General features: G+C 38.0%; 1 protein-coding gene across 2 annotated transcripts in view; it reads right to left on the bottom strand.

Moving 5' to 3' along the window:
• Nucleotides 1–1,838: 1,838 nt before the first annotated feature.
• c9orf135 (chromosome 9 open reading frame 135) overlaps nt 1,839–25,406 on the bottom strand; it is a 35,462-nt gene continuing 11,894 nt past the window's right edge. Inside the window, exons 1-6 of one of the 2 annotated variants that reach the window (XM_002935587.5) lie at nt 22,475–22,839; nt 15,623–15,734; nt 12,477–12,595; nt 11,365–11,427; nt 9,694–9,748; nt 1,839–3,861 (exon numbers count right to left, since the gene is read on the bottom strand). In XM_002935587.5, coding sequence (XP_002935633.1) covers nt 3,682–3,861; nt 9,694–9,748; nt 11,365–11,427; nt 12,477–12,595; nt 15,623–15,734; nt 22,475–22,575 — 630 coding nt within the window. In that variant the 5' untranslated portion in view covers nt 22,576–22,839 and the 3' untranslated portion in view covers nt 1,839–3,681. Of the gene's footprint in view, nt 3,862–9,693; nt 9,749–11,364; nt 11,428–12,476; nt 12,596–15,622; nt 15,735–22,474; nt 22,840–25,406 lie in introns of those variants that run through there. The other variant, XM_031890832.1, reaches the window with a different exon arrangement.

Below are 25,406 nucleotides of genomic sequence, written 5' to 3'. Positions count from 1 at the left end.
ATGTATTAAAGGGTCGCGGCATTAGGAAGGTTGAGAACCACTGGCCTAAGTAATAAGACTTGTGGGTTGACACATGTAAGTTTCTTCAGGAGCCAATGCAAACAAAACCAGAACATATGCAGTCATGTTTTTAGTGGCATATACAATATCCAGCTTTGTAGACTCTTTGCATCCATTTGTATCTCATCAGCATCAGCAATAATTACATGTTTCTATGAAAATCTATAGGAACCTGTCAGCGTTAGGAAAGAGTTAAGCCATGAAAAACTTTGTAGCCAAAAGTCCCCCAAAGCGCCCCCTAGCCCATCAATACTTATGAAAGCCGACAATCCAACACAATTAAAAGTTCCTTCGCAGTTGCATCAGTCACGCCGGGCTGGGGGTGGCAAAATTCGTTCATAGGAGTATTGTTTTCGTTTGTAATCAGTCTATGGAAGGATCACACTGCCCCCAACACAGCAAAAATAAGCCCTGGCATTTCAAGTACATAGAGTCCAAACAGCCCCCCACCAGCCCACTAAATAGTGACTGTCTATGTATCTTACAGCAGCTCCTCTGGCATTTGCCGGAATCTACAGATTGCCAGTCCAAGCCTGAGTATGACTAAAGGTGGCCATACATGGGCCAGATTTGGGTCCTTCAGACCGATTCGGCAGCTTATCTGCCAAATGAGCAAATCTTATGGTATGGCCACCTTTGCACAACTGCAGAGAAGCCTTTAGCCATTCGGAGTGTCACCTCTGGAATTATCACTGGGCTAGGGGTGGTTTTGGGGCACAAACACTATTGCTACATTTATTTAGAACTTGGCTTTGCAGGAATGTAACAGCAGTTGCTTTTAACATGTGGCCATATAAAAAATATTGTTATATTTGTTATATCTGTTTGTAGTTACTTTATTCTCTCTGAATTGCAGCATACAGATCAGTGTTCCCTTGCTAAAAACAAATCTAAAAAGGTCTGCTGCAATGTATGAGGTAGATTTATACTGTAAAATATCTGTGGTCTTCCTGCTATAGCCTTATGAAAGACTATAAACCCATTATGCACTGTGAGACCTATGCTCATAGAAGAACAGAGAGGGATAATGGAATGGGAATGGAATGAAAATCATATTTCACTGGTTCTAAAGTTATTGGTGAATGTAATTGCTCTTGAAAGTGTGAGAATCACCTAACATGCGCTGGTTATTGAGTGCTTTTACAAAATAGTCATAGAGGGCAATGGAGAGGGTTCCAGGTTATTACACTGTTTTAGAAAGGAAAACATGACAAAACCACTGATTCTTTCATTACTCTTAAATCATTTTACTAAACGTTTTTGGGAACAAACACAAATGTTGTATTTAATGATACTGCCACTTTAATAGTTAATTTTTACAAAATGTGTCATAATTTCACAATTCCCCTTAGCTTCCCTTTACCATGATTCATCCTTTTTTTTGTGTGTAATGCCAGCACGAACATCTGCACCAACTGTATGCCTTGTGGCAAACTCTGCTTAACTGCAAAATTCCTGTGGGAATTATTCAGAGTTGCGAGTTCAGCTGAAGCTTGTTGATCAAAAAGCCCATCCCAACCAGACATATATGAAGGCTTTTTTTTTTGTAAAAGTATGACATAGCACCTAGTATTGTCTAAGTTAACTCAATTACCGTTATCCACACTAGTACAAGACTGGCATTGCAGGGACAAGACTGATGTAATTCCTACTTGCCCCTGTGTGATAGAGGTAATACTGACTATAAATGCCCAAATGCCATCATTGCAGAGTGTGAATTCAGTTTATAAATAAGCCCCACATTCTTATTAAAGAGGGTTAATGAATACATAAAAAGGTACTCTGAAGCAGTCTTCAATTTTATTATATCACAGGTTTATAACAGAGAGAACGGCAAATAAAAATAGACTAGATTTGTGAGACAGGAGAACATTAAGTTCACACCTAATCCATCAAAGTCCAAGGGGACAATGAAAGAAATTGCAAGTCAGGCTCTCAGGTATCACATAATCACTATTGCAACATGAACCTTTGTGGCTGCATGAACCACACATCAATATATTTTGCTGATGTATATGAATACAGATAACTTCATTAAGGAAGAATAAGAACTAGAATCGCTTTTCTTTTTTTGGATTCAGTAAAACTGAAAGAATTGAAGGAAACAGAAGATGCCTCGTACAGTATAAGACTATATATTATACAAGTATCTCATGTGGTCACGGAGAACCAACTCTACATATAAATGTTCCTTGCCTAAAAAAGATAAAAAATTATATGATGCAGTCTGTTTAAAATAAGGCAAATCTGGATGTGCCTGGTCTACATTAAACTACCAATTTTATTTACTCCTGATCAAGTTTACAGGAACAATTATGTAGAGGTGAGACCAATTGCAAAAGTTGTCATAATATCACTCTAGATTATATTAAAAGTAAATTCAAATGTGCATAGCCCTTTTAATCAGTTCTTTCCTACAGAACAGGCAAGGCTCAGTTCAAACAAGATGTTCTTAGACATGGTTCTAAAAATTTAAGCAAAGTTAATGAACAGGGCTCTGGAGTGTGATGGAATACACCCTTGATTACTTAGCTTAGATCAATTTTAGCCAGGTCACTTTTTGTAAGAAAGTCGTGATTGCAGTATTTTAAAAGGGATTATGAATGCAACCTGGTAATTTTAGGCCTGCAATTTTGACATCTGTGATGGACGAGTTAATTGAAGGTTTAACAAAGGATCAAGGGATTGTCTAGTTGCACTATAAGTAATAATCAGAATGGCTTTCTGATGGACAGATACAGTAAGCAGGAACTTGGACAGCAGGGTTACAGTGGATGTGACATACTTGATTTGCCAAAGCATTTGACACAGTGCCACACAAACACGATTTCTAAACTAAGATCTATTTGTTTTAGTAATGCTGTTTGTACTTAGACTAGTTAAAAGGATCACATACTGAGGGTGGATGTCAATTGTGCATTTTTTTAATAGAACAGTAAATAGAATAGTAATGCTGTTTGTACTTAGACTAGTTAAAAGGATCACATAATGAGGGTGGATGTCAATTGTGCATTTTTTAAATAGAACAGGGTTCCTGGTTGGCAGCCACAGTGTTCTGTCCACATTTTCATTTTTTACAGTGAGACCTGTAAGTTTCAAGAGAGGGTTGGATGCCTTTTTAGAAATTAAAAAAATTAAAAAGTCTCAGCACAAAGTTAAAGTATGGAGGAAGCATAGGGGAGAGGAGGCCAAGGGTGAGGAAAAAGGCAGAAGGAAGGCACATAACAAAAATTGTACATGGAAGGGGGCAAGGTTAATGTTAATGGTGCACTGTGCATCACAGGAGGTTACTACTTTAACAAGGGATTAAAACATTATAACTGCTCTGCACCTGCAGTCATAAGCGATTCCTTGTTGCAGAATGGGGACAGTCCATGCAAACAGAATTGCAGTTGGAAGATATTCATACAGGCCAGTTTATATTTCCAGTGGTCAAGCTATATTAATATGGTTTATATTTGTATATAAAGCAAAAATAACATTGGTCATAAAGCATATATTTGACAGAATCATAGTAAAACTTTAGTCAAATCACCAAACACCATAAAGCTTCTTGTGCTAGCTTCCAATCACTGGCTGAACAGGATCCTGCATCTTATATGATATATGGCTGCTTTATCCTCACAGATGTGGAGTGATAGGACAGCTTTGCTTGAATATGCTGTGCTTTATTTGGTGATTGGCATAAATTCCACTTTCATCTTGCCAGGTGTTCCTACCATGCCTTCTGTAATCTGCGGTATCTGTAAACTGGGAGTGACATTTCTTATAAGCTGCGGAACAGTCACGAACATCTGGTATCTGTATTTTCAAATAAAGGGCAAAAAAAGGCAAAACAAGAATTTAGGTAAATCTTAAATTACAAATTACTTACTTACAAAAGGCTGTACCCTATTACTGTATCACCCACATTTTTTTTTTTTAAACTTTTTTATTGAGAATGATAATTATATAACAGTATCATCAATAGTATATGGACTTACATTTGGTACATCAATAAACTGTTCATTTGTTAACCATATATATTTGTTGTGTTTCATTCTTTAAAGGGGGGGGGGTAGGAGGGGGGTAGGGGGTGTATCACCCACATTTTAATAATATTTAATACAATGCAGTCATACTGAAATGATCTTTTTCCTTTTTTATACATAAATAGATGCTTGAAAAATATCCACTTTCACATAATATTAAAATACTTTGGCATTGATTCCTATGACTATTAATGCTTAGAACTAGTCTATTTAATTCATATAAGCTAGTGGCAAACTAGCTCCAGCTGTTTAGAAACACAAGTGGAGAAAAGGCTCATCTACGGAAAGCATACAAAAATTAATATTTCTGAGTACACTAAAATCCACTCTGTGTGTCCCTTAACAGGTGTACGGTATGTCTTGCATCAGTGCAAGGGTGGAAAATAGGGGATGAGCTGGGTATGCCACAGGCCTTAAAGGCAATGGCAATTCTTAGCATTTTGTTGCTGAGGCAATTTATAGCGCCATGGACAGGTGACACAATGCTCAAATTTGCTCCCACTGATTTGAACATAATGAAGTCGCTGGTGCATCTTTGTGTCAGGTGAATATCACTTGGAAACTCAGCAGTTTCTGAGTAACGCCTGATATTTGCATATACCCATAATTCCAAGTGACTGCCATTAAAACCAAGGGGAGCAAATGTGAGCAGTTTATCACCCACCCTTGGAGCTAGTAATTACACAGTCAACGATATTCCCAGAATCAATTAACATTCTGTGTATATTTAAATAGATAAGATCTCTGACAAATGTGTACTCTGAGAAAGGAATGAGCACATGCTTATATTCCTGTTATTAATACTGAACATACATTTTGTAGATCACTTACACCAATAACCTATATTTTTACAGGAAGTTTATAGAACAAACATATTGTGATGAAATTGCTTTACTGACTGTCCTTAGTTTCACTGTACAGTGTGCAGAATAAAAATGTAACAAACATAAATACTATTAAAAACAAGAAATGGCTATGACTTCTGAGGTTATAGCATGAAATCCGTCCTCAGCAACCCTTTACCTTAGCGAGCCAAAGCCATTCCTAAATCAGTAATATTTCCCAGAACAACCGTAAATGTCAAGGTTAAAGAAAAAAATATACAGGAACAGCACAGCAGTTTTAACACAAGACATAAATTTGCAGCACTAACATAAAATTGAAAAACAATAGTTTGGCTTTATTTTCTCAGCTGGCCAAGTAAACAAGGCTTGTTTCATAGTTTTTAAAAATGGCATTCATTAAAATAAATTTCATTTATCTAGGAATGAGGGTGGTGTAGAACAACCAGAAGCCTTATTTCTAATGAATTCGGTCAAATTAGCAGCAATCAAGATAAATCTATATTTACCTTGTTTAGGCATGCTGGTTACTTATTGAAATATTTTGTTATTTTGAAAGGCTGACCTAATCCATTCTGTGGCCTTTTGCATTTCACCAAAATTTGGTTAATTAACCAGGCTATTAGATTAGCTTCATGTTATAGCTCAGTGTTACATGAAGCAAAATGTAAGCTACCTGCGAGATAAGGATGGAAAGCTTAAAAGAGAAAGAAAGGTAAAAACTAAGTATCAGAAAGGTCTATGTAAATACAGCCATAAGCACTCACATAAACGCTGCACTGACTTCTCTGTCAAAAGATTTCATGTGTCTGTAATTCATGTGCCAGAAACACACAGCTCTCTCCTCTCTGCTGCTCCCCCCTCCCTCAAGAATGCTAAGAACTCACTCCCCCCCTTAGGAATGTGGATCAGAGCCAATCAGCAGGAAGCTGACTCATAGGGGCTGATTTACTAACCCACGAATCCGAATCCGAATTGGAAAAATTCAGATTGGAAAACGAACATTTTGCGACTTTTTCGTATTTTTTTGCGATTTTTTTTCGTAAATTGTCGTGACTTTTTCGTAACCATTCCGACTTGTGCGAAAAGTCGCAACTTTTTCGTAGCCATTAGGATTTGCTCGTATCTTGTCGCGACTTTTTCGTATTGAGCGCTCGTAAGCGGCAGGCAAAACTTTCAGACTTAGCATGATTTTGGAAGCCTCCCATAGGACTCAATGGCACTCTGCAGCTCCCGAGGCTGCCCCTGTCGGTCGCCCCCTCCCCACCCGTGCGCATGCGCGAAAGTGCCCCCCAGTGCGCATGCGCGAAAGCGAACCCACCAGTGCGCATGCGCTCCTTTAAACTCCCATACGGAGCAGTGGGGAGAGGTCCCGACTGCTCCGTATGGGAGCCAAATTTAAATTTTTTCTTTTCATGCAGGAGTTGGGTGTCAGATTTTGATTGACAGTTAGATCCAATATATCTTACTGGGGGGGGCTACCTGTCCTAGCAGATGTATTAGAGCTCATTCAAATAACTTATTCCAAAGTCTAACAAAATAAGTGAGTTTGGCACAAAGGGAGCCCTCCCCCCCTAAAATATATATTGGTTCTGTCATTCAACATCAGACTCCCAAATCCTGCATGGAGAGAGAAGACATGCTGAGAGGGGGGTACTGAAGATGAACTTGTTTTTTGCAAAAACTGGTCCAAATTTTTAACTGTTATAATTAGAAAATCCTTTTTTTCAGTATGATGAAGCTTATATTACATTTTCATTTTTGCGATAGTTCCCCCTTAAAAATATATAATGTGTATGGAAGTTTGATTGGGTGCGATGGTCATTTATTGGAGTTTCAGAAAAAAACAGTCTAGTAGAATGTCCCTTGCTATGGTACATGTAGGAGGATGCCAACTGTAGTAACAGCAAAAAGAGGCAATAAATCTAATTGCCAGTGTGTGCCAGAACTATCATGACTGTGACACTAAATGAGTGACACTGGACAGGACTGGTGCTATATTTTAAAAGTAACATCTAAAATCCTTTCAGTATTCTGTAGTCTGTTTATTGTTGGGAAAGTATAGGTTTGAAATTTTATGGAGAATTGATCTGTTTATGTTTTGAATTGATGTCTTTTGATAAATATATCCCTCTGTCCATATAATGTAGTTAATCTACATTCAATGAGAATAGAGACCCATTTAAAGGAGACATATTGGATAAATGGAAAAAAGCCCTAATTTTGTAGGCAATTATAAAAAATATATGGCACTGGTTTCACTTTGGGCTAAACATTAATCTGTATAAATGGCCCTTCTTTTGGAACTCCCTATGGATTCTATCAGTTCTTGGCCCCTGTTTCAAATAAAGGGTGGGTGTGTAACAGTCCCTGCCAGAAGCAAAGCAGGAGGAGGATAGCCAATCACAGCCTTGCATTCACACAAGCACAGTCAGGCTTCAGTTCCCTATCAGGTCAGCCTAGTTGCTGATTGGTTCCTATCCTACAGTACAGTATACTGAGAGCCACTGGCTCCCCTGCAAATCCAGAGAATTCAGCCAGCAGGAAGTGGGCCAGATGGGCGGGACTATTGGGGTTTCATGAAATTCCTCAATAAATCCACTTTTTTAAGCACAATCCTTCTATATTTAGAGGAGTATATTTCACTGGTACATTCTTAATTTTTATATGATATGTCTCCTTTAAGTAACAGCATGATTATTTGGAAGCTGTGGTTCAGCAATGGATGGATGTACTCCACCCAATCAGTGCCAATCATGACTTTAGGCCACATAATATACACATGAATTACTACCAGTACTACAGAAGCTAGAGCAGCGATTCTTAACCTGTGGGTCGCAAGCCCTTTGGGGGTCACCAAAACATGAGGAACTGTATTGAAGGATCATGGCATTAGGAAGGTTGAGATCCACTGAGCTAGAGAGACAACAAGTACTGTCCACAAAGTACAAAAAAGGGCCCAAACCTGAGGGTTATAAACAGATCTGTAAAGCCTGATTGTATATGATATGGATGTCAGCTAAGTCTGCTATGCTAAATTTCCCAAAGGAAAATTACAGTTTGATTTGGCATAAACAGACAATGAACAATATTCTGGAAATGTGACCTACACAGTAGGAATCTCAAACAGGTCATCCGGACAGCAGTTAAATTACATGTTGCATTGTGTCCTTTAGAAGTGGATACTACAGTACATTCATGTTGTATTCATAGCTCATTAACCATTTAAATAGGTAGGCAATCTTTTTTAATAAAGGGTTTTGCTTTAGCATATATTAATGGAAAGTGCAACAATTTTGTTGAAGTTAGTGTCAACACACATTTTTATCATCAGAGTGTATGAGAAATTGTTGGTAGTCCTTTTCTTCCATTAGAGTCTTTGTCTTCACAGGAATCCTTTGTCTTTTTATAGCTGTCCCACGAGAAACACATTTTTGAAACCAAAGGCCAATAGCATGCAAGCTCCAAATAATAGAAAGTTAAATTACAATGTGTCTGTGCATGCAAGAAGCCTCTGTAACACATTTGCTGTGATCTATATTTGCTTGTCAAAAGTACTATCTCTTGGGAAAAGTCTGCATATAATCTGTGGCCCAAACAAAAGAAAGAATGGCTTTCGAGTGAAAGTTAATCTCATATAACTGAGAAATAATGTATCATGTGAACGGCCATACATTTTTTTTTCTTTAAAATCACAGTTTTTAGCTTCCTTATTGGTAAGGTGACCCTCAGAAAGCAATTCTTCCACTTTTTTAATAACATACTTTTTTGAGAGCTGGCCTTTAAAAAGAAACAATTTCATGACCTGAATTAAATGGCAGGTGCTAAAGTGGAACTTAGTACAGAAATTTGTTTTTGAAATTAATTTATTCTAGCCTAAATGCACTCTGTAATAATAACTATTTCAGGAAAAACCTAATTGTTTACCACTATGTATAGTAAGTTGACCCTAACATTTCCAGCTTCTCCATTCAGGTAACGATAGAGTTTAGCAATATTGTCATTGGCCAATGATGTTAGTTGTAGTTTACATGTATAACATACAAGGAGTCAAAGCAGGGAAGGGTGACAATCTCTATGTTTTTCACATGTATGCCCCCTGCCCCACACTCTGCATCACAGACACAGGTTTTTCAAAGATAAGTTCCCCCCCATAAATGTAAGTGTTAACCATCCTTCCCCCTTAAATTGCCATTCAGACAAGCATGTTAGGGAGCACATGTTGGCACAGGAGCTGTTCACCCCTCCTGCTCTATGCCTTGTGCTTGCCAGTACTGCACTATGTTCTTCTCACTGTTTTTTAAACCAGTTATGTGCAGAACACAGCTAAGCTACGAAAAGTACTTAGTGAATGTGTACTAGGCAGTGTGATTCTGCACCCTTAGTGCTTTTGCGTTGCATTCAGGGCATTGCAAAATGACCCTTACTTTTGACAAGAAACAGATGAAACTGGAAGAGGGTTGTATTGATAATGAAAGACTATGGGAAAAGAATGAAAGCAACTATGCAATATACAGATATAAAGGAGTCACAGACATAATGGAGACAGAACCCCCACATATGGTAACCTGAAATAACTAATAATAATTTAAAATAAGCGCAGAGGGGAGAGACTGTATCTGCAGAGATTCAGAAAATAGGATTTATTTGAGGAAATATCTACAAATGGATAATTGGAAGCAGTCTTTAATGACAGAAAAGAAACATGCAGAAGAGATAAGGGTTTCATCTTTAGAGGAGTTTTTACTTTAAATACTCACAGTTGTTGGCTGAAAAGGGAAGGAGTAATCAATATAATATGTTGTTTTCAGATGCCTGAAAATGATAAAAACTATACTGTAAAATTATGCTGATAAAGCAGTGTATTTAACCACCTCCATATAAGTTACAGTAAAAAACATATACAGAAAACAGAAAAGCTATAAATACTGAAAGATGGATATAAACCAACCTTAACTGCAATACAGAGCCTATTTATTATTGTTTTAAAGGAGAAGGAAAGGCATTTTGACATTTTACCGCCAATAGATTAGCCACAATAGTGCATGGTAGAACGCTATATTTATTCTGCAGAAAGCTTAACCATACCTGGGTAGGTAGAAGCTGGGAGAAGGAGCAAATTCTGATGGCAGGAGGAGTGAATTCTGAGGGGAGGGGGAGCAGGAGAAGGAAGGGGGAAAGGGAAAGAGGAGCAAACTGAGCAGACTCCTGCCCATGCCCTGAAGGATTTTTCTGAGAGCAGGAAGTCTGACACAGAAGAACATGTGTGAAGTAAAGACTGCGTTTCTTTTGATAGAAGACTCAGTGTTTCTGTGAGTGCTTATGGCTGTATTTACATTTCTGACCTTTCTGATAAAGCTTACTTTAAGTTTTTGCCCTTCCAACATACAATAAAATATTAGAATATATATAACTATTGTGCAGCAGCTAAGCTGTAGACTATTCAGACTATAACAAACTTATCAAAACTATAAATAACAGTGGACTATTTGAACTATGAAATGTGAGACATTATGAAAGGTCATTGATAAAGCACATATCTTGCATTTGAACCAAAACCAGACAGTTTTTTAAGGAGTGACCACACAAAGTGACATCATAATTCTTAGACCTCTATGGATAACTGAATTTGGCAGTGCTGTATTCATGAGGGGTCAGAGGTGGGGTCATGTATCTGTCCCCCATCCCTTCCCATCCCCATAACTTATGCATAACTTAATGCAGGCTGCACAGGGCACTGTATTTACTGCTTGCCCTATGGCATTGAGTAAGGATAGGACTGACTTGGGCCCATCAATGCTTTGCTCTACACCTTGCATTGAATTTTTTTTTGCCATGAAGTGCAGAGTATAGCCAAATCCTGGGCGGAAGTGCGTAAGCACTGCCCAGGGTACTAAGTAACCCCATGTAATTTATGGTACAGGTATGGGACCCATTATTTAGAATGCTCGGGACCTGGGGTATGCCGCATAAGGGGTCTTTCCGTAATTCAGATCTCCTACCTTAAGTCTGCTAAAAAAAATATTTGAACAGTAATAAAACCCATTAGGATTATTTTGCCTCCCATAAGGATTAATTATTGTATTGGGATCAAGTACAAGGTACTGTTTTATTATTACAGAGAAAAAGGAAACTTTTTTAAAAAATGTGAATTATTTGATTAAAATGCAGTCTATGGGAGATGGCCTTTCGGTAATTCGGAACTTTCTAGATAATGGGTTTCCAGATAAGTGTCCAATACTGTATAAATGTTTTGTTTGCTCAAAAAATCATCTAAAATATTGTTGAAAAGCAACAATAAGCACTATTTGCAAAACAGCTCCCATTTAAATACATCTTTAACATATCACAATATACTATTCTTTGCCCATTAATAATTCATGTCAAGTTATAAAGCCCCTAAGTATTCACTACACTCTTTAAGAACTTACATTTTTCCATGGTCTTTATCATGTTGTGGCAAGACATATCCTCTCTGAGAATGATCAGTTTGTCTGCAAAGAATGAGAAAGGCCTTTAGTTTTTACATTTCTCTGCATAGTACATTGTGGTAATTTATCTTTGAATCAGTATAGGGGTGAGTAGTAAGGGCTACATAACATTAATAACTGGGGCTATTAGATTTTATAGATGTCAGACACATCACAGTGGGTACACCACAGAGCTCTTATTCCTGAATGAATCAGAATACAGAGAGCTCATTTATTAAACTGGTCAAAGCACCATGTTTTTTGCCATTTGCCTGAACTGAATTTGCTTCTTCAGTCCTGGGGTCTTTGTATAACGGGAAAGAGTTGCACCTCTCTATACCTATACACAGCACTAGAAGGTACTGTACTGCCAGCCCTACACTTAATACCTTATATCAAAATAAGGTATTAAAACCAGGCCTCTCTCATACCTAAATGTGATGCACCTTTTGTAGAATGCACTGGCAGCACTAAAAGAGCTTGACCCAACTTTTTAATGGCTACAATTTTGTAACTGTTATCACCCCTGCAGTTGCACCTTGTCCCTTATAAATGAGGGCCTGTGTGTTTATTCCATCAAAGAGGGAGTTAGTTGGCACCCAGTGCGAAATGCCTTTACGTTATAAAGATGTTTATAAACATGATACATTACATATCATATAAATGCATTGTATTTTTATTGTAAGAATTTTTTTTACCAAAATACTAGTCTACTGCATTTAAAAAAGTTTTTTTTTTATTTGACAGATGTTGAAACCTTGAAACCTTAGTTCTGCCCCTCCAGGAGGTCCCTAAGTAATTAATGTGAGTTCAGCTATAGGGTCAGTTATGGTAATATTTGGTTTAAAAACCTATATGCTTTTCTAGATATTCCAGACAGGAGGCAAACTACTTCAGCAAAAAGGCCAACTAGGATTAAATTTGCAGTGAACACTTATTTGATGTCCTAGTTATTTAGCAGGGTGGCTGGTATAGGGGCACTTCTTCCAAAAATGTATTTTTATTTATGTTTGCATTCACAAAAAAAAATAAAAAGTCGTTTCTTAGCCATGGCAAAAAAAGGTGAAAATTACCTATTGGCAACAACATCAATTGTGTTTTCATTAACCATTGATTTTGGTACATCTCTAGCTTCATAGTCCTTCTTTAACTGAACTTGAGATAACTGATCTTCAGTTGTAGTTTTCCAATCCTTTAAAACACAGAAACCAAAGGAAACAGTTATTTAGAATGTAATATATGTATCTTTTATTGCACTCCTTTGAGGGGCTCTGCTATGCTACTTTAAAGAATTTAAAAATTCAACTCTTAAAGTTAGCTGTATTGGCTTTTTTGCACTCCTGGTAACTTGGGGGGTGATACCACCTGAGGCGAGTTTCTTAACTCGCCTAATGACAGCAGCGACCCTGCAACAAGTCTGTTGCATTTAATACTGCAGCCTGTTGTGAGAACCAAAGAATTACCGGCACATACAGGGTAGTAACTCCAGCGTTCCTTTGCGTCAATAGGCACACTTGGGCATGATTTTCATAACAAAAGGGCAGTTTGTGAAAAATGTGGAGGTGTAAGTAGTGTGCACAACCTTGTGTTCATTTGAGCTCAGGCACATTTGCATTCACCAATACTTCAGCATTACAGTTTTATATTACTCCAAGCAACTTTTTGTCTATCTTTTGTCTAAGGCAGTGACTGATCAGCCAGTATCTAAGCACTATACCTTACCTTGCTATCAGGATACATACTTATTCATACATAATCAGTACATGTAATTAATACATGCATGTGTGGGCACAATTCAAATTTCAAAATTAGACTACCCGTAAGTGCCCCAGTTCCATTGCTTAATTCACTAGCATGCATAACTTAGATGTTTAATGATGTCCAATTAAAACACCAAAATCTGGAGGATGCACACTAAACTTCAGAGTCTGTAGTGTATGGTCAAAAAATGTATTCAGCCTCTATTAAAAGAAAATGATCAGTTTGACGCGTTGGGTCAAATGCGTTTGGTGCCTTGGATCAAGTTTTTTTTAATAAAAGCTGAATAAAGTGTGATGTTTTAACCATACATTGCACAGTCTGGACTTCACTGTGCATCAAACAGTTTTGTTTTTATATTTATTAGAGATCAATGAGCCCCCCTCTGTGAAAACAGACCAATAGAAACATTCAGTAACAGTTAGAAACATTCATGCCATCCTAAACAACATCCATTCTTTCTCTAATAAATAGGTGGAAAATGGATGTAACCAGTAGCTTATACTATGGGAGAACAACGACCAAGCTTAGTCTGAAAAGGATAGAGGATAACTGTCCTAATGAACACATTGATCCATCATGCCACAGACTAATATCAATGTATGTTGTATCTACATAATAGCGTACTGCAGTTGGACAATTTAAATTAAAGACAGAGGGAATTAAACTTATGAAAAGTCTTACAGTTTGAAAACAGGAATGAACTAGGCCTTGGTTTTATATCTTGCTATGACAAGCAACACAGTCTGTATAGGCCTTCACTTTATTAAGGTCACTTAGCATGCTAATTAAAATGACCACTTACTTTACTACTGCTGTTATCTATGTGCATAATGTGAAATTATAATGGAATAATTAGTGGGTTATGTTTATATGTGATAGTAGGTAGGTGCAATGAGTATTAGTTTTGCAAATACATCACCCACTTACATGAAAACAAGCCTAATCTTGCTGAGGTCATAACATTGTGCATTGTGTGCCATAGGTCTTTGGGACATCATTGCCTACATAGTAAATTAACCTAAATATGCCTTAAACCCATGTAGCAGGTCATTGTGTAATTTAATATCCACGGGTATTAGAATCTACCCCTCAGCAGTATTTCACATATGGAAACAAGTATACACATGCACTGCACTTCTTTCTGCACTCTCTTATGATCCCATCAAGGTTAAAAGTATCTTCTGTTACATGGTCTACTTTTAATCTGGCAAAAAATATAATTTAAGGACAGCATAACCTCTTACTGTGATTCTGTTTGCCTCTAACTCATTTTTTTCCTATTGTGAGCATCTAGGAAAGAATTACTTCATCAAGAAGGATCAAGCTAAATGGACACTACAGTATCATAAAATAAAAATAGAAATTGTATATTGGTCCGTGGAAGCTGAAACAAAAATGTACTCAGATTTTGTTAAATCACTACAACACGGCAGACCAGTCCTGCTTTATGATTAAATTATCAATGGGGATGGAGAGAAAGGTATGGCCAGACATACAGTATATCAGGCTAAGGAGGGGATGGGAGAAAGTCAATATAAAGTTGAAGAGAGGAAAAAGCTGGCACACATGTAAGGGACAAAGCAGATGGGAGGACAGGGCTACCTGATTAGTTGTGGGCAGAGAGATGCTAAATGGTGGAGGAATGTGGGCATGTTTTGGGCAGAGTAGACACTTTGGTATGGCCTAGATTGTGAGGTGGAGCGGTGGAGACAGCAGGCATTTATTATGCTGTAAGTTGTTGTAACTGTGTGCAGGTGCGACTGTAGGAATGTTTATTTGGAGTGGCTCAGTGTGTTTTGTGGAGGAGCTTAAAGGAAAACTATACCCCCCAAACAATGTAGGTCTCTATAAAAATATACTGCATAAACAGGCTCATATGTAAAACCCTGCTTCATCTAAATAAACCATATTAATAAAAATGAACTTTTTCAGTGCTCAAACATAACATTCCTAAATACATTTAAGGATGTTTGCTTATATTTATGTGATCAGTCATATCTCAAGAGCGTCCCTTGTTTTTTCTTCCTTTAAATGGCACTAGGAGGAATACTTTTTCTCACCAAGAAAAAAATTGTCAGACTTTCTGTCTTGAATAGTTGGTACAATTCTGGCCAATCTTGCAACAATTTTGACTACTGGTTATATTGGTTTAAAAATGGCTTTTAGGTTAAAAAAAAGGCGTTTAGGTTAAAACCTTAGGAAAATATAAAGATATTTCAGTAAATAGCTCTAAATTTTAAATCTTGCATTTTCATTAAAAAAAAGTATTTGCAGTTAGAGAAAAAGAGGATTAAGAAAACAAATTTCCGCTTTTAATATTCTTGCTTAAAGCGTAATTGCCCCCTCTAGTGTCAGCTTGGATTAGTGCAAAATGAGCCCATTAACATTAAAATACAAAATACACAAATAGCTGATTTGCTCAAATTACAAGTTACAATGAAGTATTACAAGTACTTACCGAAATTTCCACCTTTCCTAAACTCCTGTATGTTGACTGACACAAGTTTTTCTTGCCTACTGGTAACGTGGCCAAATCGTAATCTTTAGGTTCAGCTTCTCGGTTCTGATGCCTGAAGAAAGAAATAGGACAAATTCTTAGAATGACAACATATATCTAAGATCAAAATTAGCTAAATATGTGTTTTTTCGATCATTCTTAGAAAGTTTTTGTTTCTTTTATCATTTAAGAGTGTAATAAGGAAGTAGTTTGTTTTGATTTTTCCCCTTCCCTGGTATTTGTGGCATCAGTGCAATGACAGATCCGTTTTGCATTTTGTGCTTCAGTTCTGTATGTCTCAGGACAAAAAGCGAAAGAGAAGTTAAAAGTAACCCACATTCTCAGCACATGTTGGAAGGCTGGCTGGAATAAAGCTGATCATATAAAAGACAACCCCTATGGACCAATGATTTTACATGGATGTAAAACTGCACTGGTTCCATTGTTCACCCCACTAGCTAATTACTCTGTAGAAAAAATATAGGGGACATATGACAGCTACTGCCCTAACCAATGATATCTCATGTGCCCTGATGGATTGCATGGGAAGATAAGACTGTAATATAACAAAATACATACAGTTTTGTTTAGGTCTAATGTAATGATAGCAACTCATCAGTGCGTCAATGCCTTTTAAAATAGCAGACCATATATAACTTATGGATGGGTTATGTAGTATATCAATATAACAATATCTGGAGTGCTGCCAATAGCCTGTGTCTATTTGTAAAGGTTGGAGAAAACCTCCATCACAAAAAATGGACAATAAAAATGAAAAACATTACTAAATTTCCCGAAATAGTATATGCAGTATATACTGATGTTTTTAGCTACTTTTTTTTGTACCATTGCTAATTATTTTATCTGCTTGTGCATTATATACTATAATGTATATGACTGACAAATGATTGAGGCAACAAAAGTAAGATTCTTCTAGCTTTTTCATGCCATTTAATAATGATAAACCCCTACTGTGAGACTTGAATCACTGCTGCACAGCAGTATGCATTTTTCATCATCTCTCTCTTTGAAGTGACAGAAAATGACCTTTCTTTGCTAATGCTACTAAAGTAATAAAGCATTTCTAGTTTAAATCAGCATGCAGCCATTGCTATTCTTCTTCTTCTTGGTATGTGCTATGTAAAATGTAAATTGAGGCCCAGTCATAAACCACAGACCAGAATAAGGTTTTATCTGACACAAAATCAATACCACATATCTATCTGAACCTTTTGGCATCAATTTTTGTCAAGAAGCCATCACTGTCAGCAAAATATTGTTCTTACAACATAAATTTACCTCATGTCAGTTTGTTCTCCTGTCATTAAAATCACCAGTCTTTGATCCAAAAGCTGTAACCAGCAAACCAAGCAGCTATGACTGTTCAGTTATGCAAAACAGATTAATTTTAATTACAGGATACTATATAAATGTACATGTATGTAAGGTACCTGGGGTTTTCTAGATAAGGGGTCTTTCTGTAATTCGGATCTCCTACCTCTAGTAGTCTACTAAAAAAATTATTTAAACAGTAATTAAACCCAATAGGATTGTTTTGGCTCCAATAAGGATTAATTATATCTTAGTTAGGATCGAGTACAAGGTACAGTTTTATTATTACAAAGAAAAAGGAAATCATGTTGAAAAATTTGAATTATTTGCTTATAATGGAGTCTATGGAAGATGGCCTTTCTGTAATTCGGGACTTTCTGGATAATGGGTTTCCGGATAAGGGGTCCAATACCTATACCCTAATTTCTCCAGAATTAGACCACACAAGCTATAATATAATTTGTAATCTATAATACTATATCAGGACAAGTATGTTGATGAAAGGCAAAGAGATGCATTGGTAGGATGTCAAGAATTAGCCAAATGAGAAACAATTTCTTAAAACACTGCTGTTGTTTTCAGATGAACTCCTTTCTTAGAGTAAGAAGCCATCTTAAAGTCCTAAATTATTTTTTTATTATGCTCTAGATTTGGCATTTGAAATCAAGATAGAGCAGGGCTTGGCCCTAAAATTTCAGTGCATAATTCTCTTTCTTTTAATTTAAAATGAGTAGATACAACCTTACCCTAACCCTGATATGAAATTCAGCTCAGAGCTACAACACTAAAGCTGCTCAAACATTTCTAAAACAGCACCATGAAACTGTTTTGCAGTAGGGCATAAAGTTTTTGAGTATTTATAATAGAAGCTTAGCCTTAGCTAATATACCCAGTGAGATCCACAACAGGAGGCACCGCAGTACTGCTTGGAACTATTGCTTTATGGAAATGGATACTATAACATAAAGCAGAGATAAGAGACAACACATACCATGCCTTTGAAAGTTAGCGTTAATTGAAATGTCAACATCTTCCTGAATTATAGTAACTTCTAACCATCAACAAGACAGGGCACAGCAACATATTCAGAAGTAGAAAACTCACTAAAATTAGTAAAGTGGTCTAGGTGCACTCTCAGCTGGGGATGCAGAAATTCCAAAGAAAACAAAAAGGGAAAGGATTCATGGAATCCACAAAGGTCACATTAAGATAATGAAAAAAAAATTTCTGAAGCCTTATGCATTTCATGCTCAAAGGACACTTAAACAAAGGCTCTACTAAATACCTTGAAGTTGTCACCTTATATGTTTACACTAGCTACATGCAGGACAAAATGCACAAGAGGTAATACCTCTTGGTAACCAGGCAGTGCCAAGGCAAGCCCCATCCCAAACTTCAACCCACACCCGCTTGTCTCCACAGCTGGCGTTGGACCCCCCTCCGCACACGTGCGCCACTTGGGCACCTGGACTTACAAACCCAAAACTATGGGAAGGCAGGCAGAAGTAGATATCCAGCACCCCACCACCACCTTTGTGCCAGAGGCACTTGCCCCTTCTGGTCCTGTAACCAGGGTACTGTTTTGGTGTGCCCTCCAAATATTTATTTCTCTATGCAAACAAGCTATAAGGTAGACTCACAAAGCCTTGTGTAGCGCAGCAAGGAGGAGCACATACCTATCAGCATAAGGTCCATGTACTTCAACTTCTAATCTCTGAAATAAAACCACCCAACTCTCATTGGGCAAGCAATTGTGATTCAGATGTTAAAAATGTTTGGAACGTCTGTTTCTGTGGAACAACATTTGTGGTACAAGAGCTCTTCCTTAGATAAAAATATTTTGTATCATTTAACTTCATCATTTTATAGGATAGCTTTTCAGTAGAGGGCCATCTTCTTGCTTTTTCATATAATCTTTGCTGCAATTTCACAATAGACATTGCAACACTAACCCCCATATGTAATTAAAGGCACTAAGTTTGCCCTGTAGCAGTAGCCCACAGCAACCAATAAGATGTTTGTTTTTAAACAGGTGAGCAGTAAATTCTACCTGCTTACTGGTTGCCATGGGTTATTGCTACAGGGTGAGGGGACATATTTACTCAAATAATTTTTTTATTTTTAAAAAAATGTTTATTTTTAAAATGTCTGACATTTACTCAAAAGTCACAGAAGTTGTGAAAGTGAGACTTTTTCAATTGTTGTACCAAAACCTTCCCTATAGTTGTGTTTGTTGCCACTTTGTTTTTTTCCTGCTTTCTATTCCAAATTGAGCACTGCTGTGCTTACTGATGCAGGTGAACCCTGGAACTACCACCACCTCAGGACCAGGCAGTAGCTTTAGCTAGTGCTTTCTGCACAAGCGATGAGGCTCCCTCTGGACCCACTCCAATGCTAGAGTTGTAAGCAGGGAGCGGGTGCTGAGCTCTGGGGTTCCTTTAGCACCCTGCAGCAATCAGTACAGTTACATTGTGCCAAAATTTTGCCAGGCAGACTTAGAAAATATCCGGTGCAACTGTGCCCTATTTGCGTCAAAGATCATGCACACTTGCATCCATTTTGGCAAATCATATGAAATTGCGGTAGGTGCAGTGCAATTTCATCAAAAGAATGATACATTTGCATCCACAATGATGCCGGAATTGTTGAAAAAACCAGTGCATTAAACCAATGCATTGTGGGGGTAAACATGGTGATTGCGCTCGAAATTGCACTTTGTTCAATGCACCTCAGAAAGTGAATGCGGCCTATTGGATTTTTTTGGATTTTTAACACGATGTTTCATAGGGATTAGCATTCACCTGGTAGCTGTAGGACACTTTTGGGACATGTGACATTAACTAACAACGCTTATATGCATTACTCAATTTTAGGCATAACAAACTTTAAAACCCATAACAAGGCTACATAGTTCAATTGGTCCTTATTAATTTAAAATAAGAAGAGTAACACATCATATTAGTACCACTGACACATTTAGTGCATATCCAAGCAATGCACTCACAAGAAAAGAAATTAAAGTATATACCCATAAATACCATTCTGTTGCTGAATTTCTGAGGATCTGAGGCAGCATGAAACTTTCATCTCAGCCCAGTACCTAGAAAGCTGCCTCTAACTGAGCAGCACAGGTGAGATGAAAGCTGTGTTTTTCCACAGCCCTGGGAATCTAGTCACATTAAAATCTGTATATTTTTACCGCATTTGTTGCCGGTGTATTTAATGTGGCAGTTTCACTTCACAGAGTGCTCTCAACTCATTCCTTTCAGTTTGATCTTAAACAGAACAGGGGATTTGGCTTAATAACTGAGAGTGACAGCAGCACAGCTTGAATCCTAGAATGCCAATCGATAGAGCTGCTACAACACAGAAGCACACCATGTTTGTGTTCTGCTAAAGCAGGAATAGTACTAGAATCTGGGAATTTATAGGCTCTTAAGAAGTGGTATGAATGCCACTGGTCAGAGGTCATGCATTACATTTGTTTGGTGAAGCGCAATATTGCATAAGTGTTATGACATAAGACCATTTAGCTCCCTTATTAACTACATATGAACTAGGAGGGACCATCTAAAGGAATATATTCAGGCAACTTTTCCTAAATTGTCTGTAACCCTGTACTAATTGCTTTCTTAATTATTTGCAGTAGTAGTACAGGTATGGTTTGCCTTCATTAATGAATAATTATATCTTAGTAGGGATCAAGTACAAGATACTGTTTTATTATTACAGAGAAAATGGAAATCATTTTTAAAAATATTAATTATTTTATTAACATGGCATCTTCAGAGTCGTCTGGATAACCTGCACTCACAGGCAATGCTTCGACATGGTTGCAAACACACGGAGTGGATTTTGGTGTGGACAGTGAGCATGCATTTTTGCATAAAAAAACTTCATCTTTTCATGGGCTTAAAAGTAAAATAATGTTTTTTTGACATGAGCTCATTCAGCTAGGCTTAAGTATTTTAAAAAAAATAAATATATTTTTTTACACCGACATACATAATTGCACCCAAAAACTGCTTCCCCCATCAGAGGTATGGGCTAATAGTTTTCAAACTCTGGTTGCGGGAAACACCAGACAGTTCTAGGCTGCCCACACCAAGAGAGAGCTCCCAGTGCGGGCAGCCATGTTGTGGCACTCACATGCACATAATGAGCAAGTTCTACAGCTCGGTCATTATGCACATGCGTGTAATGTAGGCGGGTGAGTTGCGTCCACTGGCTCCTTATCAGTGGCCGGAGAGTCTCTCCCATTATGTGCATGCACGATAAATAACATGAAGCTCCAGAAGCTTCCTTCGGAATGCAGGCAGCCTAGCACCAGAGGGGATTATATATTTTTTCTTTAAAAAAACTTGTTTCCCCAACTGGAGTGCGAGCTTTATCAGCCCGCACCTCTGGCGGGGGAAGCAATTTTCGGTTGATAGGTGCACATTAAAAGGAAACCATGATAGTCAATCTCTGACTTGTTAGAACTATTACCCAGGCCCCCATCCTGAAGTCATTCAACCACCCCACACTTTGTTTGAAAGCAGAGGGGTTTAAGTGCCAGACTCCTAAGGGGGTTGAGAAATGGCCCTTAAAATCAGAGACTACCACAATTTTCTTTCAATCTGTAGAATCATGTCTCTTAGTGTAAAAAAATATATTTATGTCTGGAAGTTCTCAAATGTATGCACCTTTTATTATATAGTTAGGAAGATAAGTCGAAAGGCTAGTTTTGCTTACAAGTGTAATTGTGCATCAGTTCGGCACTAAGCACTTCTGACAACAACAACCCCCAGCCCAATTTTTTTTTTTTCAATTACTCGGAAAAAATTTCTAAAAGAAATTTATCAGTAGCATGTTTTCAGGGCCATATAACTCCCTATTATAAGCAGGGATTATGTTTTCATGTACAAGCAGATAGCATACTGAATTGATTTCAGTTAAGGCTTCTTAAATCTCTTGCTCTTAAATCTATTGTATTTGTAATATATATATATATATATATATATATATATATATATATATATATATATATATATGTGTGTGTGTGTTTTTCAAAAACAGTTATCCTCCAATGAATAAGTATTAGAGACCATATTATAAAAAATGAGATTATCATTCTTCCTGCTATGATCCTAGGAATATCAAGGGCAAAAAATGAAAACGGAAGCCAAATCTCACCCAAAAGGGCCTGTATACTGTGTTTCCAGGAATAATTACCCCAGACAGAATTGATCTTTGACTGGGGACTTTTGCATCATGTATGAGATTTACTGGCTGTATGCAGATGCACACTTCATATGTATATAATGCACTTTTTTTTTTTTTTACAAATAAAGTTCTATATACTGGTAAACTGCATTTGCTTCCTAGAAAAAAACATTTGTAATAGTCTGTTTTTTTACAGTTCTCCAATTATATTTTAATTATAACAGAGTAACAAGTTTTTTTTTAATAGTATAGAATAGGAATTTAATAATTTCTTACCAGCCTGACACCAAGGTGGGTCTGCCGTATGTGACGTGGTTTGAGCGCAGATAAAGAGAACCTTTCCTCTCAAACAGATCAGGCATAGCATACAGCGACATTATCAATAAAATGTAACTAGCAAATACACTCCTGCAGTTGCCTAACGCCGCTGAATGGCCGCACTTCAGATTGTTGTCGCGCTCAGTGGTGTTGGTCCGCCCAGCCGCAGTACTAAAATAGTGCTGTAATTCATCAGAGTTTTTATTTCTCCAGGTGCTTAAAACTATCGGAGATATATTTGCACTACCCTTACATCACATTGGCAACCGAAAATCGCTTTGTCTTTTCTCTTAGTAGCTATTTAGTATAGGATAAGTTTGTGCCTACGCTGAGCTGGGAAAATCTCCATGGTGACGGCGGACGCTTTGGTGACTGGAGGGGTGTAGTGTTCTAATGATTCGCTGTTTGTAGAGTAGTTATCATCAGTGTAAGAATGTAAAGAAACAGACCATTTGTGGACCCAGCTACCAGCGTGCATTTACCAAACATTTATATTTTTATTTAGGAATATACTAAATAAAAAAAAACTCATTTTGTAGTGTTGAATACCCACTAAAATCTATTTTCCATACCACTCCTCTACTGCATGCTGTATAATACAGAGATTAAGACAGACAGGGGGGATTTATGAAAGTTTAGGGTACTGCCACACAAAGCTGACTACAGGCAGGCCAATAATCAGCTGATCCACTGTCCTCCACTTCTCTGTGCACTCAAAGGCACTGCATCTGCCTGGGTGTAGACACAAGGACAGGGCTGGACTGCCACTGAATTCAAGCTGATGCCAGACGGGCTAGGGTACCAGGTTATATTCTATCCCTTATCCATGTCTGCTGTGAGGGATCCGGACTACTTAAGGCAGATAACCCTGAGGATTCATAGAGCTACCCTTTTTTGATCCCCATGGTGGTGCCTTGCTGTTCGGCTGTCTTTAATTATGTTGGGTTGAAAAACCCAACCTACTGTTCTTCGACTTCAGCTTATTCTTCCGCTTCCTCTTCTTATTATTCTTAGCGTCCCCCATTTTCTAAACGTTACTCCTCCTACAGTTTTAGGGGTACAACCCCAAAACTCCCCACACTTCTTCGCCCTATAGCGGAGCAGGTTGCTTGTGCTTATCTAAGCGATCTCGTCCCCTTCTTTTTGTGGCGCCGCTCCGATCACCCCAATTATTCCATGGACTTTCACAGGGGAGAGTTTTAAACTGTTGCCACACTTACAACTTTGAACATCCCCCAAACTTGAAAAACATAAAAATGGTATGGTCTGACCCCCCCTTCCAACAAAATGGTACAGCCCGACCCCCCCCATCCAATAAAATGGTACGTGTCATACCTCCCCATGTCCACCAAAATGGTACGTCCGATCTTTAGTTGCAGGGGCTTACATGAAACTGTATCATTATGTTGGGTTGAAAAACCAAACCTACAGTTCTTTGACTTCTGCTTATTCTTCTGCTTTTTCTTCTTCTTCTTAGCGCCCCCCATTTTCTAAATGCTACTCCTCCTACAGTTTTAGGGGTACAACACCCAAACTCTCCACACTTTTTCGCCCTATAGTGGAGCCGGTTGCTTGTGCTTTTCTAAGCGATCCCGACCCCCCGTCTTTTTGTGGCGCCGCTCCGAACCCCCCAATTGTTCCATTGACTTTCACAGGGGAGAGTTTCCACACTTACAGCTTTGAAGCTACATTCCCCAAACTTGAATAACATAATAATGGGGTCAGCCCGAATGAGAGAGCAACATTTATTGGACGACCCCAATATGGGAGGGGCCAACAACAGCCAATCAAATTTCACCCCTTGACTTTTATGGGGAAATTGAAACTGCTGCCAATCTTACGGCTTTGAGGCTACACTCACCAAACTTGAATCACATCGTCATGGGGTCAGCTTGAATGAAAATATGATGATTGTTTGATGCCCAAAAGTGGGCGGAGCTGTGAACAGCCAATCAGATTTTACCCATTGACTTGGCGGAAATTCAACCTGCTGCCATTCTCACAGTAATAACAACAGGCTCCCCAAACTTTGCAGAGTTAGGCATCAGGTAACTGCGGTTCAAGGTTAGAAAAAGTGGGTGGAGCCACCATCAGCCAATCAGATTTTACCTATTGACTTTCAATGGGGAAATTCAACCTGCTGCCATTCTCACAGTTTTAACCCCAGGGTCCTCAAACTTTTCACAGTTGGTCAATAGGGGACTGCAGTTTTAGTTTTGAAAAGTGAGCAGAGCCACCAACAGCCAATCATATTTCACCTATAGAATTTTATTGGTTTGGTGCCAGGGTGAGTCTTGAGGGGAAAGTAAAGTGAATGGTACGGTCCGATCTTTCATTACAGGGGATCATGAAACTGTATCATTATCACCCCTCCCGTCCCCCTAAAGTATGGCCCAACCCACCCTGAAATAAAATGGTGCGGTGCAACCCCCCCCAACAAAATGGTACGGTCCAATCCCCCCTCCAACAAAAATTTAAATTAGTGACTTCACATTTTTCAACTCAACATGAAGTTTGTTCTCAAACTTCCCTTTCTAGTGTTGAACATTATACCTTTCTGCTTGATCTGCAATATCATCCATTGTGCCTGCTTAATAATTGCTATACCTCTATTGAATTGTAAGTATTATCAAACCCTGCACTTACATAATTTATTTGGGACCAATAAACCAGTTTTATTTTGTTTGCAAGAGCTTCTGGTGTCCATATAATTATTTTACTTAAATTGTTGCTTACACTTGGCAGTGGAATGTATAGTTATACAACACCCTTCATTAAAGTTACTTCCACCTTGGAAAGGCCCATCCTGGGAAAGGGGATTCCTGTGTACCCCATGCTCTACCTATAGCTGGAATTTTGGTCTTATATAGCCAACTAGGGGGTTACAGAA

The sequence above is a fragment of the Xenopus tropicalis genome, chromosome 1, assembly GCF_000004195.4.
Source record: "Xenopus tropicalis strain Nigerian chromosome 1, UCB_Xtro_10.0, whole genome shotgun sequence".
Taxonomy (NCBI): Eukaryota; Metazoa; Chordata; class Amphibia; order Anura; family Pipidae; genus Xenopus; species Xenopus tropicalis.
The sequence above is the reverse complement of the archived record's forward strand: the minus strand, read 5'-3'. Positions and strand labels throughout refer to the sequence as shown.